Source organism: Falco punctatus, assembly GCF_963210335.1.
Source record: "Falco punctatus genome assembly, chromosome: 1".
Taxonomy (NCBI): Eukaryota; Metazoa; Chordata; class Aves; order Falconiformes; family Falconidae; genus Falco; species Falco punctatus.
In genome coordinates this window covers 113,533,918-113,549,348 of record NC_137580.1, presented here as the reverse complement: position 1 = coordinate 113,549,348, position 15,431 = coordinate 113,533,918, and the positions used below count along the sequence as shown (strand labels likewise).

The window sequence follows — 15,431 nt, the reverse complement described above, 5'->3', positions numbered from 1 at the left end:
GGTTCTGGTTGTTTTCGTAATGGTTGGTGTGGAAGGGAAGGAGAATGAGTTGGCAGCGCCTGATGTGCAGGGCTGCACTGTCCCCTGGTACTCCCCAAACCCCTTCCTGGGAGGGGGCAGGATTTCAAGGGGAAGCTGAAGAGCTGGAGCAAAAAGACCCATAGACCCTCCCGACCCTGCCTAAGTGCAGAGCCACCCCTGCCTGTATCCCACCCTTCACTGAATGATGCGGGGCTGGATTTGTCCCATCTCCCTCGAAGCTGAGATGCCCCCAGGGTGGTGGATGTCCCCTTGTGGCAGTCAGACCAGGGCAGGAACGCACACAGGCTGCCTAGAAACCACCGCCATGTCTTTATTTGCCGCTTCACAACAGCCCAAGGTGTTGGCAGAAGGCTTGTCCTGGGCCAGTAGTGGGTCTGGGGTGAGGGGGGCTGGTTTAGACCAGCCCCCCAGGGAGGCTCTGCAATGTGTGACTGGGGGCAGCCAGGGGCTGGGGGTTTGCTCCTAGGGGTCTGGTAAGATGCCTGTGGGCAGGGGACAACAGCTGGGATCCCTGCCTGGGCTGGGGGCTGCTCAGGACAGGCTTGGCCGTGGTGTGCTTCACTTAAGGGGGTGCAGGACTGGGGCATGTGTGTATAGGCTCTGGTGGGTGTCTTAGCCAAATGTGGCTGAGAGAGCCCTTAAATGCCAATTAAAAGCCCCCGCCAGCTGCTCCTAGGACAATGCCTTTGCCTCCCCGCGGGGCATGCAGCCCACCCAGGCGTGCCAGCGGAGCCCAGGGGGCTGGTGCTGCCAGCGGGGCCAGACCAAGGAATTCTGTCCCCAGCCCTGTGGGGCTTTGGTGGGACCAGGCTGATCTGGCAAGGCAGATGTGGCCAGGGCCAGCCAGGGAAGATGTACAGCCATGGGTAGGGATGGAGAGGGGTTGCAGCCTCTTACCTGCCCCCTAACCTCTCTCCAGCCCCCGCTCCCAGCAGGCCTGGACTGCAGGCACTCAGCAGCCACTGTTCCTGCGCATGAAGGCATGTCCCCTCACAGGATGCTGCATCTCGATGAAGGCCAGCTCCCCCACCGTCACCTCACAGGGCCCCAGCACCTCAAAACCGCACTTCTGGTAGAAGGGTACAAGGAAATCTTCGCACATGAGCAGGGCACGCCGGGCAAAGGGCAGGCAGCGCAGGTACTGCAGGTACCGCCACATGAGGATGGAGCCCTTGCCCTGCTGCCGGAAGGTGCGGTGCACAGCCAGCACGTGAATGTGCACGGCCGTGCCTAGCGGCTTGTGCAGGGTCAGCGCTGCCTGCAAAGTGGGGAGCGGGGGTTAGTGTGACCAGGGGGGTCCCGTCCTGCTAGTCCTTCATTCCCCACCCCAAAGAACCAGGGTCTGCATCCTCCCCCAAAGGAAGAAGGGTCCCAGTGCCATCCCCCTTTACCTCCCACCATCATCCTCGGAGGCCTTTTAATTTTAGAATGAATGTTGAGGGGAATTACTTGGCATATTTTTAACAGCATCAGTAAAATTAATTAATGCAAAAGTTCATTTCCACCAGAGCAGCCCTGTAGCAGTCAGTCTTGGGAGAAGACTTAGTGAGCAGCCTTGGGGCCCCGGGAGCTTCTCCCCATCCCCAGGCTCTGGCAGTGCCTCTCCCAGTGCACAAGCTGGTAAGAAGAGGGTCTGGCTCTTACCTGGCTGAGCCTCTCCTGGTCCCAGAGGGAGCCGATGATGAATGCCACAAGCCGCCCTTCCTCAAACCAGCCAAGGGAGAGCTCCGGGCACAGGTTCAGAAAGTGGCGGATCTCATCCAGGTGGAGGGGACAGTCCCCAGAAACAGATATAAAGGCTGGAGGGGGGTGGCAGTGAGTGCAGGAAGGGGGCTTAAGGACACCCAGACCCAGAAAACTCCCCAGCACCAATGGAGCGGGGGAAGCGGGGTGTGATCGGGAGAGGTGGCATTTGTCCTGCTGCCTACTTGGTCTAAAGAAGCTCTAAGGGACATGGACGGCTCCAGGGAGCAGCTCTGCTCCTCCAGAGGCAGACCCCCCCCCAGGGCCCAGGGGGCTTGTTGCTGATTCCAGGGCTACAGCAGTGGGGGCCAAGTTGAATCATCCCTCCTGGCATCTCCCAGCTGCCCTTGCCCTTTGGAGAGGAAGGAGAAGTGGGCTGGGGGGAATCTGGGTGAGGGGAGGGGGGAAGGTTGCCAAGGGTGCATTTCAAAGTGCCCCTGTGCAACAGGAGGCAAAGTGTGCTGTCCTTCCTCCTGTTTCTCTCTCTCCTATCCTGCCCACTGGCTCTGGCAGGGCTGTTTTGGGGGAGCTGCCCCTTGCTCACCTGGTCCCGCTCCAGGATCACCCCAGGCTGCTGAGCCCAGGGCATCACCTCCCACCATCCCCACCCTGGGTGAGCTGGGGGTCATGGCTCTCTAGCTCATTAATCACAGCCTCCCCCACCTCGTTAGGCAGCCCAAGGTGGCCTGGCCACAAGTCGCAGCTACTGGTTCCCTCCCATGTCACCCATGAGGGCACACGTCAGGGGTTTGCCATCATGGTGTGGCCTCAAGGAGCACGATGGACTAGAGAGGGAAGGGGATGTGTCATCTCTGGCCAATGTCACCAGGCAGGACCTCTGCTGGGCAGCCCCTTACCTTCCCGCTCGATCTCAAACACGCTGACAGCATCCTCGGGGCTGAGGCAGCGAAACTCGCTGGCGGGCAGAGTGTGGCGGCGCTGGCCCCCCGCCGAGCTTCGGGGGGACCTCAGGTGAATGGGCTTCAGGAAAGGCAATGCGCTGAGTGCCGGCATCGTCCTCCTCCTCCTTCTCCTGCTCAGCTTCCCACAGCTCCGTCTGTTCAGGGCAGCTTCTGCTGGCTCCTGGTCCCGGCGGCAGCGCAGCACCCTTTATTTCAGCCAATCTTCTCCAGTGCTCTTAGCTGCTAAAAATACCTGTTGATCACACTCGGGATTAGGCTGGTTGCCACCCTTTCCCTATACATATGTGTGTGTATATATATAGATAGGTACAGCAAATACCTGCTCACACTGACCTCATTGCCAACCTACTGTTGCTGTGAGCCAGGGCCGGTGCCTGGGGACGGGGGAGCTGGCATCAGCCATGGGCTGCACCAACCCCATGGCCCCAGGGACCAGAGGGGCAAAAGCATGGTGACCAGTTGGGGGTCTGGGTGGTGGGACAGAGCAGGGACAAGGCTGTTAGAGGGGGAGCAGGGGGAGCAGGCGTGAGGCCAAGCATCTTACCCAGCACTTCCCAGCAAAGTGGGACAGGCAGGAGAGTCCTGGGGCAAGTCCCAGTCCTGGGGACAGGCGGGATGGGATGTGGCTGCAGGAAACCAAGAGGCTGCAAAATGAGCATCTCTGGGTGAAAGCTTCCTGAGATGCTTTTGCGTTTCTGGTGCAGCACAGCTGTGCGCGAGCGAGAGGTTGGTGCCAGGCCACCACGCGTGCAATGAGGTGGACGTCAGGACACGTCAGGCAGCTGGAGCCACCTCCCAGAGCCAGCTTGAGCTGCCAGGATTTACCCCCTTTTCCGGCTCACTCATTGGGTAAGTGACACAGCTTAAACCCTGTTGGCTCTTAGGTCACATCCATGCTCACAAACTGAGCTGAGACGGGTCCATGGCAGAATGATTGGGTGCCTATGGCTGCAAGCCTCAGGTGTCCTCCCTGGGTGAGGTGCCCCCAGGCTTTGCCCCCTGCCCCAGGAGCTTTGGGCAGCGTGATCCCACTGGGCACAGCCCCTCCCAGGATGTGCTGCCAGCTACACGGGACCCCAGAATCCTCAGTTCCCCCAGGAGGGTCACCAGCACCCAAGCTCCCTGAGCTCATCCAACAGCACCCATCCTGCACTGCCCAGCCAAATCCCTCTATCTGGATCAGAGCCTATAGCTTCAATCTGCCCCTGGTTTCATGTGTGAGTGAACCAGGTTAATAAATCCAGGGATAACCACAAAACTGAGCTAATAAATTTACTAAACACAAACATCCCCCAGGCAGAAATAGTGGGAATTGCTCCCAGAGCCATCCATCCATCCATCCCTGCTCAGCCCAATATTCAAGCAATTTGCAGCAAAGCCAATGCAAAGCCAGGTCATTTTCGATTATTGCTTGAGAGGTGCCAGCTTTCCCTGCTAATTATAGGCTTGCCTCCAGCTAATAGGATTTATAGAAACAAAAGCATTACCAGCACAAACATTGCACAGGGCAGAACCGGCGCAAGCTGGGAATTTTCCATCCTGAAATGCCAAAGGCTGGGTGTTTGAAATGCCTGTTTTATCCAGTCTGAGGTGAGATGGGGTGGCGTGATTTGTTTTCAATGAATTGCTGGTTTTGCAGTGGGTATGTATCTAAGAGATCAGGTCCGTCAGGAAGAAGGGTTTTCTTTCGTGGGGGAATTATTTAGCATCACCAGTGCCTATTCTAGTCACCAAGGTCTAACTGAAATGGTGCTGGGAATGGGTGGTTCATGCTGCCAGAAACTGTGTAGGGGAGTGGGGTGCTGGGGGGTTGTGGTGTTTGTAGAGCTTATTATCAAATCATCTGGAACTCATGCTGCTAATTGGATTAGGGGCTCATCCACCTGGATAAATGCCAGAGCAGGTAAGGGAGTAGGCTCAGGTCACCTAGAAAATGCAGTGGTGGTTTGATCCTGGGTGGTGCTGAGCATGTGGGGCTGGTTCTGGGGATGCTGCTGAATTAGACCAGGGGATGGCTGTGCAGGGATGACAGGGCAGCGTGGCCAGCTGAGTATATGGCCTTGGGCAGGGCTGGCCTTTCAGCAGCCATGGGAATTACAGAGCAGGATCATGGAATCATAGAATAGTTTGGGTTGAAGGGACCATTAAAGGCCATCTAGCCCCCCCCCCCCGCAATGAGAAGGGACATCAACTAGACCAGGTTGCTCAGGGATGTTGCTCACCAATAGCCACCGTTAAACAGCTCACTGTCCCAGAGCAAGTCTTTATCCCAGATCATATGAATGCTGGAAAGAACTGAATGGTGGGAAGTCTCCAGAGATGCCTACAGAGCTGGAGGGTTGAAGGCCTTTTGTGCAAGTGGCTGCTCCATTCCTGTTAGAGATAACCAGGAAAGGAGAATCAGATCCCTTCAGCTAGTTTTAGAAATTTCTTGAGACCCCAGCCAGCAAGAGCACGGAGCAGAAGCCAATGATGGGGAAAGGCTGTTCCTTGTTGTCCTTGCATTTTTTCCCCTCTGGCACTTTATTCCTGGCAACCCAGGTTACACAGCTGGAGGGATGATATATTTGCGGGGTTTTTTTTTCTGGAAATGAGCTTCTTGCTTTGCTTCTCAGCTCCCCACGGATGCAAAGGTCTTAATGAGTAGGGAGATGTACAGGACCTGCAGAGTGCAGAGGGACCAGATGTCCTTCGCAGCCCATTCCCCAGAGCTGACCCCAGGCCCTGCACGGCCATGGGGGTACCAGCACTGCTGATACACTGGGGAAGCATCTGAACTGCAGACGTGAAGGAAACTCACCCCAGCTCACAGAGTAAGTAAGAATCAGGGTGAGGAGAAGGAAAATCCTCTCTCCCTGACTTGAGACATCTGTCTTCCAATGCTCCAGCACAGCCTCCTCTATACTGTTCAAGTCACTTAGACCTCCGGGTAATTTTTGTGCTCTAATCCCTTACCAGACCTGCCCGAGATGAGCCCAATACATTTGTAAGTACATAGCAGTGTACCTATGTGTAAGCATATGTAGCTTATATGTACCTATATGTAAGCAGTGTAGAAGCTTGCCCTGCACATACGTTTCCCGCCCTCCCCCCCATTTGTGTTTGTGCACTAGAGATCAAAGCATCTGCATGGTCCAGAGAGGTGCTTACATGTAAACAAACAGGCAAGTCTGCAGTATGTCCCTAACAGCATCTTTTAATTATGTTATAAATGTCTGCCTGGATTTGGAGCTTGAATTCTTAAATGAGTTGGTAATAAGGAGTTATTCACCCAATTTTGAAACCAAATATTCTTTGCAAAAGAGCTCAAGTTCCTCCCACACCCCAAGCATGGAGGGTTTTAATGAGCAGGGTCCCTACACCCAGCGTTTGGTAGCATGGGTTGGAAGTGTAGGGATGGGATGTGGGCTGCAATGAGAGTCACACTCTTACCTCCACCAGTCACTTTTCAGGCAAGCTAAGCTCCATGCACCAACTTCCCACCCTTCCAGGGCAATTCCCCCCATCCTAGGATACTGGGGTCAGCAAGTCACAGCAGTCTTGGGACACCAGCTGTAAGTACCACCGGGATGCAACAGAAATGTGGGTGCTTACCGGATGGGGACCCCACGCCGCTCCTCTGCCCACCTGGCTCTGGTGGTGCTGTCTCGCAGCTGGCAGGAGAGGAGGACCTGGGCTTTTGCCTCCCCTCCTCTGTCTGCTGCAGCCTCCACAGCCCCTCCTTATATATATTTGTTATTTATGGAGCACGTGATGACACCCTAAGGAGTTTATAACTCTGATGAAAGACAGAGAGAGGTGAGAGGCTTTAAGGTGACAGGCCAGCAAAAGGATCCCATCAGGCTTTTATTTTTTTTTTCCCCCTGCCAAGACTGCCTGCAGAGGGATAAAGCATTTAGCTGATTGCTCTGCGCTGAGTCCCAGCTGCAGGCTGGGCAGGGACAGCAGAGGAGTTAGCTAGAAAAGGAAAGCAACGCGCTGTGCCTGACCCAAACCTCTCTGATGGCATCGGGAGCCTGTAGGAAGCTGAAGGCAGCCCTGCCAAGAGTGGATGAGCTTTCTTTGTGGCAAGGATGGGGAGCCTGTTGATCGTGCCAGGGGTGATCGTCGCTTGGGCTTGAGCAGTGGCGTATTTCCCAGGGGAATCTGCTGCCTCCTTGTAGGATGGGGGGCCAGACAGAAGGTATCTGCCCCAAGGAGCTCACTCCAAAGACCAAGTCTCTCTCCCTGACGCAGCCCTCGGTCCCTGCCAGCTATTACATAAGAAACCAAATAGGCAAAGCCAGCAATATTTGTCCACGTCAGGACATGTGTAATAAAAGGGGGATTATCCCAGGCAGGAGCATGATGTTGGCATCATCATTATCATCATGAACCAGATGCAGCTCTGAAAGAAGCAGGAGGCAGGAAGCAGAGCTGGCTTTGCTCCACTGGCAACATCTCCAGGGTTGCTCAGGACCTGCTTTAGTTTCCAGCCATGGGCAAAGTGACCTGGGGATACACCCTTATCTCCCTCTTTTAAGTTTTTCTCATAGACTCAAAACAGAAATATGATCCAGTAGCTTTTCTGCTCTTCAGAAATGGCATTTCAAAGCAACTCGCTGCCATTAAAACTGAGCCCAGCAGAGCAGAGGCTGGCCTGTGGCTGGAATAGTCAAGCAAGGGTGCTGCATTCAGTGGTTTTAGCTGGGTCTCTGCCCCTACACAGCTAGAGGGTCAAAAACTCCATTAAATGAGAGCCACAGCAGTGTGCTGAGATTTGCATATTTAGCAGCTCTTTCAGCATCTTCAAAGAACCCCAAGCTGTCACTCTGGCCCCACGGCCAGGCTGGTCCCTCCACTGGGAAGCCCACTAAGGAAGATAGCAATTATCTCTGGCTAGGATTTGCAGCCAGGGGCAACACGTGGGAGGCAGATGAATCATGACTCATATATGTCTCCCCCCACCCTCCACGGCTTGGAAATGAAGTAACACACACAGAGCCCAAGGGCTCCCCAGCTGTGCCACACTCTGCCTCAGTCCCTGCTTCAGTGCCTGTTATTCCAGTGCTCAGGGTGATTAAGCTGCTTTTGGTGGCTGCAGCCTTCAGTCTGCCATCACAGGGGACACAGGTGGCATCAGGGTTCCTCCCCTGAGTGGCACAATCAGGAAAGTTTATCTCCCAAACTCATGTAAATACCCACATAATTGCCAAGCTGGACACTCTGCTTACAGCCCTGTTCTGCACCTTCCCCTGGCTTAGGCATTGGGACTTGTGTACCCAAGAGGGTGACGCTTTCCTCCTGGTAATGGCATAACAGGGTGGCAGCAGGACTCTGCAGTTTGGCATCGCTGCAAGGTCAGCCACGGGCTCTGATTTCATTCTCCCTTGTCTCCTGCCTTTTCATCAGCTGCCACAGACTGGCATCATGCAAGTGCTTGTCGTAACTTCACAGCAGGATGTGGCTCTTTGGACAGACTTGGTATTCTCAGCACTTGCCAGCCTGGGTACCTGCTGCTTTTATCCCTCATGCCCCCCTCTCGTGCTGCCAAGAGCACTTCAAAATCACCAGCAGGTCCTGCAAGGCCAGCATGCCTCCAGCCTCTCCACTGGAGCAGGGCATTCCATGAGGCGTAGGAGCCAGGGAGCTGGTTCTCTTTCAAAACAGCAAAACAGGGCTCCTAAGGATGCTGGCCAGACCCCAGCCCCAGGCTCTAAATAGATCCTAGAGGGGCTGGTTCTGCTCTGTGCTCTGAAATGTTAATATACATATAACATGCAAATATACACATGTGGCTTTCCTCTGGTATATTCTTCTTGGCCCATCAGTGCAGCTGATGCCCTTCTGTGAGGGTGCAGGGCTGATTCCCTCTGCAGTCACAGGGATCTGGGGAAGGGCTGAAGCAAAGCTACTTCACAGCTTATTTGGGATCCCAGCCATGGGCAGGGGAAACAGGCTTTGACCTGCACTAGATCAAAATGTGCCTTTGCAGGGCTGGTGTATCTTGTTACTCCTCTATGTGGGCCTTTGAGGAAAGAGTACAAATAGTCTGGGGGACAATTTCACCCACATCTGCTTGGCCATGGCAGCCTCAGCCAAAAGCAGGAGGTGGGGGGCCAGGACCTCTTTTATCCCTTCCCTGGAGCACAGGCCGTGGCAGTGATGCATCTCTTTTCCTTTGCTTTGTGCTCTGCGGGGCTGTGGTACTTTGTAACTAGGTCATGGCTACTCATGATACAGTCCCTGGGAGGAAGGAGGATGGATTCAGTGGGGGCTGCAGGGGCTCCTCTGGGAGGAGAGGGCCAGGCAGGTGCGAAGAGGTTCAGCAGAGGCAGCCCCCACCCTCTGGTCCCAGACCTCCAGGCAGTTTAGATCCAGTTCTGACTCTGTGACATGGCAGTTGATGGTGGTTGCTGGGGCATCCTGCTTCTTATGGGTGCTCTCCTGCCCCTGGTCCAGCCCCAGCCCTGGCACACTGCTGGTGGAAGCCCAGGTCACCCCACGGAGATGGTTGAGGGCCACATGCCACCTAAGGGAAAGCCAAATCCTGCAGAGCATCTCCCCGTCAGGGGACTGGTGAGGTCCTGGTCTCAGCAAAGAGGATGAAAGGAAGGAGTGGAGGAGGACTGTGCTTGCACACATTTATACATATACAAGGTGATGCCACTCCGAAGCCATTTGTGGGGAGGGCCAGAGGTGTTTGATCAGGGCAGCACAAGCAAGGAGGGCATGGGCTGGATAACCCAGTGTGGGACGAGGGCACTGGGCACTGCTGGGGACCCCTCTTGCAGGAGAGAGGCTTTCCTCTGCCCACCCAGCCTGGGGAGGTTTGCTGGCCTCACCAGGATGGGATGAAAGATTGCCATGCGCTGCATCACTTGCTGATATTTCTGTTCCCTGATGTGATCAGGACGCAGTGATTACTGCTGAGATGTTTATCTACGTAACGGTGATAAACTCCCAGCCTGTTCCCGTGGGAGACTCTGGAGACATTCCCTGCGCTGCGGCGGGAGGCGACAGCCCACGAGGTGGCACCAGAGCCCCGCCGCAGGCCGGACCCCGCACCCTGCGGGCCCCCTGAGGGCAGCCAGCACCCAACGAGCATCCCCGGCACCCCGAAGGCATCCTGGCACCCTCTGGGCATCCCCAGCACGCTGCAGGCATCTCGGCACCCTGGGAGCATCTCTGGCACCCAACAGGCATCTCCAGCACGCTGTGGGCACCCTGTGGGTATCCCTGGTGAACATCCCAGCACCCAGCAGGCATTTCAGTGCCTTGTGGGTACCCCAGCACCTGGCTGACGTTCTGGTACCCTGCAGACATTCACAGCAACTGTCAAGCATCCTGGTAATCTGTGGGCAGCCCCAGTACCTGGCAGGCACCCCAGCACCCTGCGGGCGTCCAGGTACCCTCTGGGCATCCCAGGACCAAGCAGGCATCCCAACACCTGCCCCTTAAGACCTGCAAAGCCTGTCCAATGATGACCCATCAGAGGTGCACCTGGTGCCAGCTGGGTCCCAGGGAGGAAGAACAAGGCTTGCTTTTTAGCAGTATCTTGACAGGGAGACACTGGTGGTCTAACTGCAAGCCAGTCAGATCACACAGGCATCTTGCTTACAGGGAGGATGTCCTTCCACAGAGCAAAGGCCATTGCTTCCCAAAACAGCCTAACAGCAGGAATTGTCCCTAAACAGGGCCTAGGGGGGAGCTGCTTGACATGTGTCACTTTGCAGAAGTCCTGTGTGTTCAGACCTCCTGCTGAATCAGTCTCATTCGCCAAAAAAAATCATGCATGCAAAATACTTCTTGGGTTTGACAGTATTTTGCAGGGCGGTCTGACTTGCTGAGGTCCCTCAGTGGAGATCCGAACAGCCTGGTGCATGGAATGGGAGATGCTCTTTTTGACACCCTGGGACTCTAATGTGCCCAAAGCATGTCAGTGTTGCAACAGTCCGGGCCCAGGCTGCTGTGTCCTGAAAAAGCAATGAGTGGCATCCTTCAGTGCCACTTCCTGATGGAAGCACATCAGAGCTCCAGCTGGGATCACAGTTCAAAAACACACCCAGCTCAACTCCTGCTAACTAGCAAACAGCCCTGACTTGTCCCCATTAAAATCCCCCTGCCGTGAGCCCAGCTGGTTGCATAATGTGATTGTTTGCATGCCTATTTGTGGCTATCTGAAACCCCACTGCTGCTCTTCAGCATGTAATTGCTCTGGAGAGGGACAGTTTCCATCTACACACATGATTATATCCATTACATGTATCTATATTTTATTAGCGGCCGTTGCGATGTACATTAAGGACATGATGAGAAGCATTACCATGCTGGATAAAGCCATGCTTTGAAACCTTGAGAAGAACAGGGTAGCAGCTCAAATGGAACCAAAGAGCACCTTCTTCCTCTCCCAAAGGCCTGATCCTATTCCCACAAAGGCACAATTCTCCCTGACTACAGAGGAAGAGAGGTCAGTACCTTGTCCCCAGCTCCAGGCGGGCTGGCTGAATGTCCTGTGGAGATGTGCCACGCTCCCTGCTCCAGGCACGGCAATGGTAGGAGGGTGAAATCCTCATGCTGGAGGCACTCGTGTGCTCAGCAAGTCCTGAGCGCTGCCTTTTTGCTCCCTGCCTAGTCCACTTTACAGAGGTCATGGTTTGTGGACAAGAGGTCTGTACTCCCCAAAGCGCCTCCCTGTAAACAGTGTATAACCACGTGGCACTAAATGGATATTTAAACTGTCTTTCCCCAAGGGTATGCTACTATTTTCCCACCCAATGGTCCCTTTTAGCTCTATTCAGTTCCTTATCCCTGGGGTTGATGCCAAGAAGTGTTCCAGCAGGGAACCACATCAACACGCTGCCCTTCTGATTAAAATGATACTGTAGTGAGCGATTAAATACTGGCGTGGAGGTCGGGCTGGCCTGGGGGAAGGCAGACACTGAGAGTGCTTCGCTGTCTGCAGCTCCCTGATCTGGAGGCAAGATGGGAATAGTTTGTACTTCATGATCACTTATAGCATCATGCTGCCTTGATGATACCTTGGGATAGCCAAGGAACCAGGCAGAGCTGAAACACTGGCTGGGTCCCAGCACATCCCTTACTCACACCACCCATCTGCCCCAGCCTCTTCCCAGCTGCTTTCCAGGGTTTTAGGGCCATTTTCAAGGTTGGAAAATCCCAGCAGGCCTGAGGACAGGGTTTCTGCTCCCTCATGGAGTGATGAGTCTCGGAGGAGAGCATGGGCAGACCTTCATCCCAGTTACTTTTCCTAAAAGGAGAAACCTTTGAGGGAGAACTGATAGCCACCTGGCTGATCCAACCGAGGCAGAGCAGCAGGGGGAAAGGGCAAGGGGGAATCCACTGCTCTGCTGCTCCTGGGATCTTTCCCGCAACAAAACAAGTCAGGCTGAGGATTTTGGGCATCTCCCTGGTGTTCCAGCTGGTGCTGTCGGGGGGAGGGGGAGATCTGGGGAGCAAAGAGGCAGGGAGTCTTTGGGTAAAGGACAGGCAGTGAAGGCCATTTTGGATTTCCTTTAGTTCTTTAACTGCCAGAGCTGCAGGACCTGATCAAGAAGCCATTTCTATTTCAAGAATCCCTGCAGACAGAGGGGGAAAAAAATCTGTTAGAGTCAATGAAGCCAAATATTTGGCTTATTTGCACACCCTAATGAGGGCTTCTAGGAGCTGTAAAAAGCAAGGCCAGGCTTCGCTGTGGGCTAAAGAGGACTTCCCAGCACAGGGCAGTGCCTGGTGCCAGGGGGACCCCACCCCATGTCCAGGGTTGCAGTGTCGGCAGGGCAGGGAGGGCCTGGGGTGGGGGTGAGGGGTGGCTGGTGGGCTTTGTACCCCCTCCCCATGCAGATACTGCATCTGGGTTGCACTATTGAGGGCTTTTATAGTATAAGTACACACACTTCTAGGGTGACACCCATGGGCTGCTCCAGACGGGCGCTGGGGTTGGGGGCATCTCTGTCCTCTCAGTGAGTGGGATACTGGGAATGATGCAGCGCAGCCCCCCCCCCCCGCCCCATGACTGGGGACCCGAGGATGATGCAGGCCCCCCAAGAACTGGAGGCTCAGGGTTGATGCAGCCCAGTTCCCCCCATGACTGAGAACCGGGATGATGCTGTGCAGCCCCCCAGCGACCGGGGCCGTGGGATGATGCTGTGCAGCCCCCATGACCGGGGCTCTGGGATGATGCTGTGCAGCCCCCTCATGACCGGATCCCCGGGGTGATGCCGATCAGACCCCCATGCCCGGGGACGATGCAGCGCGGCGCCCCCCCGGATCCCGGCTCCGGCCCCTCCCGCCTGGTGGGCGTGGCGCGATGGTGGGCGTGTCCCCTGTGGCCCCGCCCCCCCGGGCCGTTACTTGCGCGCGACCCGCACCGCCCCGCCCCTCCCCCAGCCTGTGCCGGCGGCCGCGCGCTCTCCCGCTCTGCCCGGCGCCATGGCGGACCAGCCCGCTGAGGCGGCCCCGGCCCCCGCCGCCCCGGCCCCCCCCGCCGCCCTGCCCCTGCCGGCCCCGCCGGGCGGCTCGCAGCGCCTCCTCTTCTCCCACGACCTGGTGTCGGGCCGCTACCGCGGCTCGGTGCGCTTCGGCCTGGTGCGCCTCATCCACGGCGAGGACTCGGAGGAGGACTCGGAGGAGGGCGGGCGCGGGACCGGCGGCGGCGCCGGCAGCTCGGGGGGCTCCGAGTCGGGAGGCCCCGGGGCCGGCGGCGCGGAGGAGGGCCGCGCCAGCCCGCTGCGGCGGGGCTACGTGCGGGTGCAGTGGTACCCGGAGGGCATCAAGCAGCACGTCAAGGAGACCAAGGTAACCGCGGCGGCCTCGGGCTGCGCCGGCCCCCGCTGCGGGGGGCTACCCGCGGCCCAGCGCGCTCCCCGCGGCCCCCCCCAGCCCGAGGGCCTGGCTGCGAGGCCGGGGCTCCGCCTTGGAGGCCTCCCGGGGCAGAGGCCTGCGCGGCCTGCAGCTCTGCGGGACTGCCGGCCCCCTGCCCCGCGGGCTGCGGTGTCGGCCTGCGCGGCCCGCCCCCCCCCCCCCCCCCCCCCCCCCCCCCCGGCAAGGGGCCTGCAGCTCCTTACCCCTCGCCCCCTGTGCCTCCCCGCCGGGGTCGGTGTCCTCCAGAGTCAGAAATCCCTTCCCATTCTTTCGTCACGCTCCTGGAAGCCCGGCACGGGAGCTGCTGTGGCCTTTCGTTCATGGCGCGGCTGCCTTGCCGGGTCGCTGGGGTTTGGTGCCCTGAGGAGAGGCCTGCCTGTGGAGGTGATTCCACCCAGCCTGCAGGCCCCCCTCGCTCGCTGGGGAGGTGGGCCAGCATTTCTGCCTTGATTGCATGGTGTTGTCATCGCCTGTTTTGGGGGAGTCAACAGCCCAATAGGGAAACCAACTAGATAAAGATTTCGACTAGGAGCAACCATAGCTTGGGTCTGCTCTTGTTTAGGTGAGCGCTCACCCCCTGCTGATGGGGCATACGTCAGTCTGTGACCTCTTAATTATACCTGAAGAGCCACAAGGTGTAGGGCTGTGCTAGGATATTCCCACTTCCCAAAGTTCACCTGGTGTGGGGCTTGGTGCCTACCGACTGACAGTATGGAGACAAAAGCGAGCGAGGGGGCACTGTAATATAGCACAAAGAGGCCTGCAAGGCATGGGCGTTGCACCGAACAGAACAGGCGGCCTGCACTGTCCTTGCAGCGGAGAGGGTCCCAGTGCACTTCTGGGGGTGGCAGGCAAAAGCGGGGGGCTCCCGGTATGCCATCTGCTTTGCTGCTTCTGAAATGGCCCTGTACACCAACCAAAGGAGAGAGAGGAGGCTGAGAGGAAGAAAGGTGTGTTGCAGTCCTACAGGCATCAGCAGGATTGCAAATGCTAACAGAACAAGCTAAATTTAGGTGGTAGTGTCACTAGACACGTGACCAGTTGGAGATAAGGAAAATGAAAACAGGTATTCAGAAAAGATTCCCATGTGATGTATTTCTATCTTAAAGAAAAAAAAAAGCCTTATTTCTCTAAAGAACCACAATTCAATCACTGCAGCCTTCCAATAAAATCTTTGTGTGCTCCTGCAGCAGAAATTTGTCCCAAGCTGAGCATGATTTTTAACATCTAAACAAAGCCACCTCAAGTTGGGTGAGTAAACTCAGGAATTAGTAGGTTCCTAAACCCAGAAGTGTCAGCTCTGACTTTAGTCGCTTGGTAGCTGTACACTTTGCAATGGTAGAAAAAGCTAGCCTGGGGAGGATCAGAAATCAAAGACAGTTATGTAAATAAACTGTCCATCTGTCTTTGCTTTTCATGGTCCTCCTCCCCGTCGTATAGACATCTTTACCACTTGGGTAGTAGACCCTGGGGGGAAGTTTCCTAAGTGCTTGAGGACTTTAGGTATACTTATATTGATTTTTCCATTTGAAAAGCTGCCCGCTAACAAAATTGAGAGGCATTGTGTACTATCTGTGCTGCAGCTTAGGGTTGCTAAAAACAAATCCGACTCCATTGGAGACATGCTGCTGTAGGACTTAGCATTTTGTGGTTATAATTGGGTTTTTTAGCTGTCTGCTGACCCAGCCCTTTTTGGGTTACAGTGATGAGTAAGAACCAGCCAGGTAAGCCTGATGTGCTTATCATTGTCCATGCTGGGAGTGGTACAAACCATAGGCACCACATGGTTGTCCTGGGCCTAAAGTTTGTTGGCTTTTGGGTGCTGTTGCCTGCTGTTATCTGCAGATAACATCTTTTGGC

The 15,431-nt window shown here is 56.0% G+C and overlaps 2 protein-coding genes across 4 annotated transcripts in view; one reads left to right on the top strand and one right to left on the bottom strand.

Annotated features, from left to right (window-relative positions):
• Nucleotides 1-40: 40 nt before the first annotated feature.
• AANAT (aralkylamine N-acetyltransferase) lies at nt 41-12,990 on the bottom strand. Of its 3 annotated transcripts, XM_080380144.1 has the most exons (5): nt 6,303-12,990; nt 3,253-5,081; nt 2,643-2,940; nt 1,687-1,841; nt 41-1,300 (listed from the first exon to the last, which is right to left on the bottom strand). In XM_080380144.1, the coding sequence occupies exons 3-5, from the start codon at nt 2,797-2,799 to the stop codon at nt 995-997; spliced, it is 618 nt and encodes a 205-aa protein (XP_080236270.1). In that variant the 5' UTR covers nt 2,800-2,940; nt 3,253-5,081; nt 6,303-12,990; the 3' UTR covers nt 41-994. The 3 variants fall into 3 exon arrangements, with proteins under 3 accessions (XP_080236270.1, XP_080236269.1, XP_080236271.1); XM_080380143.1 differs by lacking the exon at nt 3,253-5,081; XM_080380145.1 differs by lacking the exon at nt 6,303-12,990 and having other exon boundaries at nt 3,253-6,296.
• Nucleotides 12,991-13,076: 86 nt separating this feature from the next.
• Nucleotides 13,077-15,431, top strand: part of UBE2O (ubiquitin conjugating enzyme E2 O) — a 66,464-nt gene continuing 64,109 nt past the window's right edge. The window contains exon 1 of the mRNA XM_080380073.1: nt 13,077-13,505. Within this exon, the coding sequence (XP_080236199.1) occupies nt 13,140-13,505 (366 nt within the window). The 5' untranslated portion in view covers nt 13,077-13,139. The remainder of the gene's footprint in view (nt 13,506-15,431) is intronic.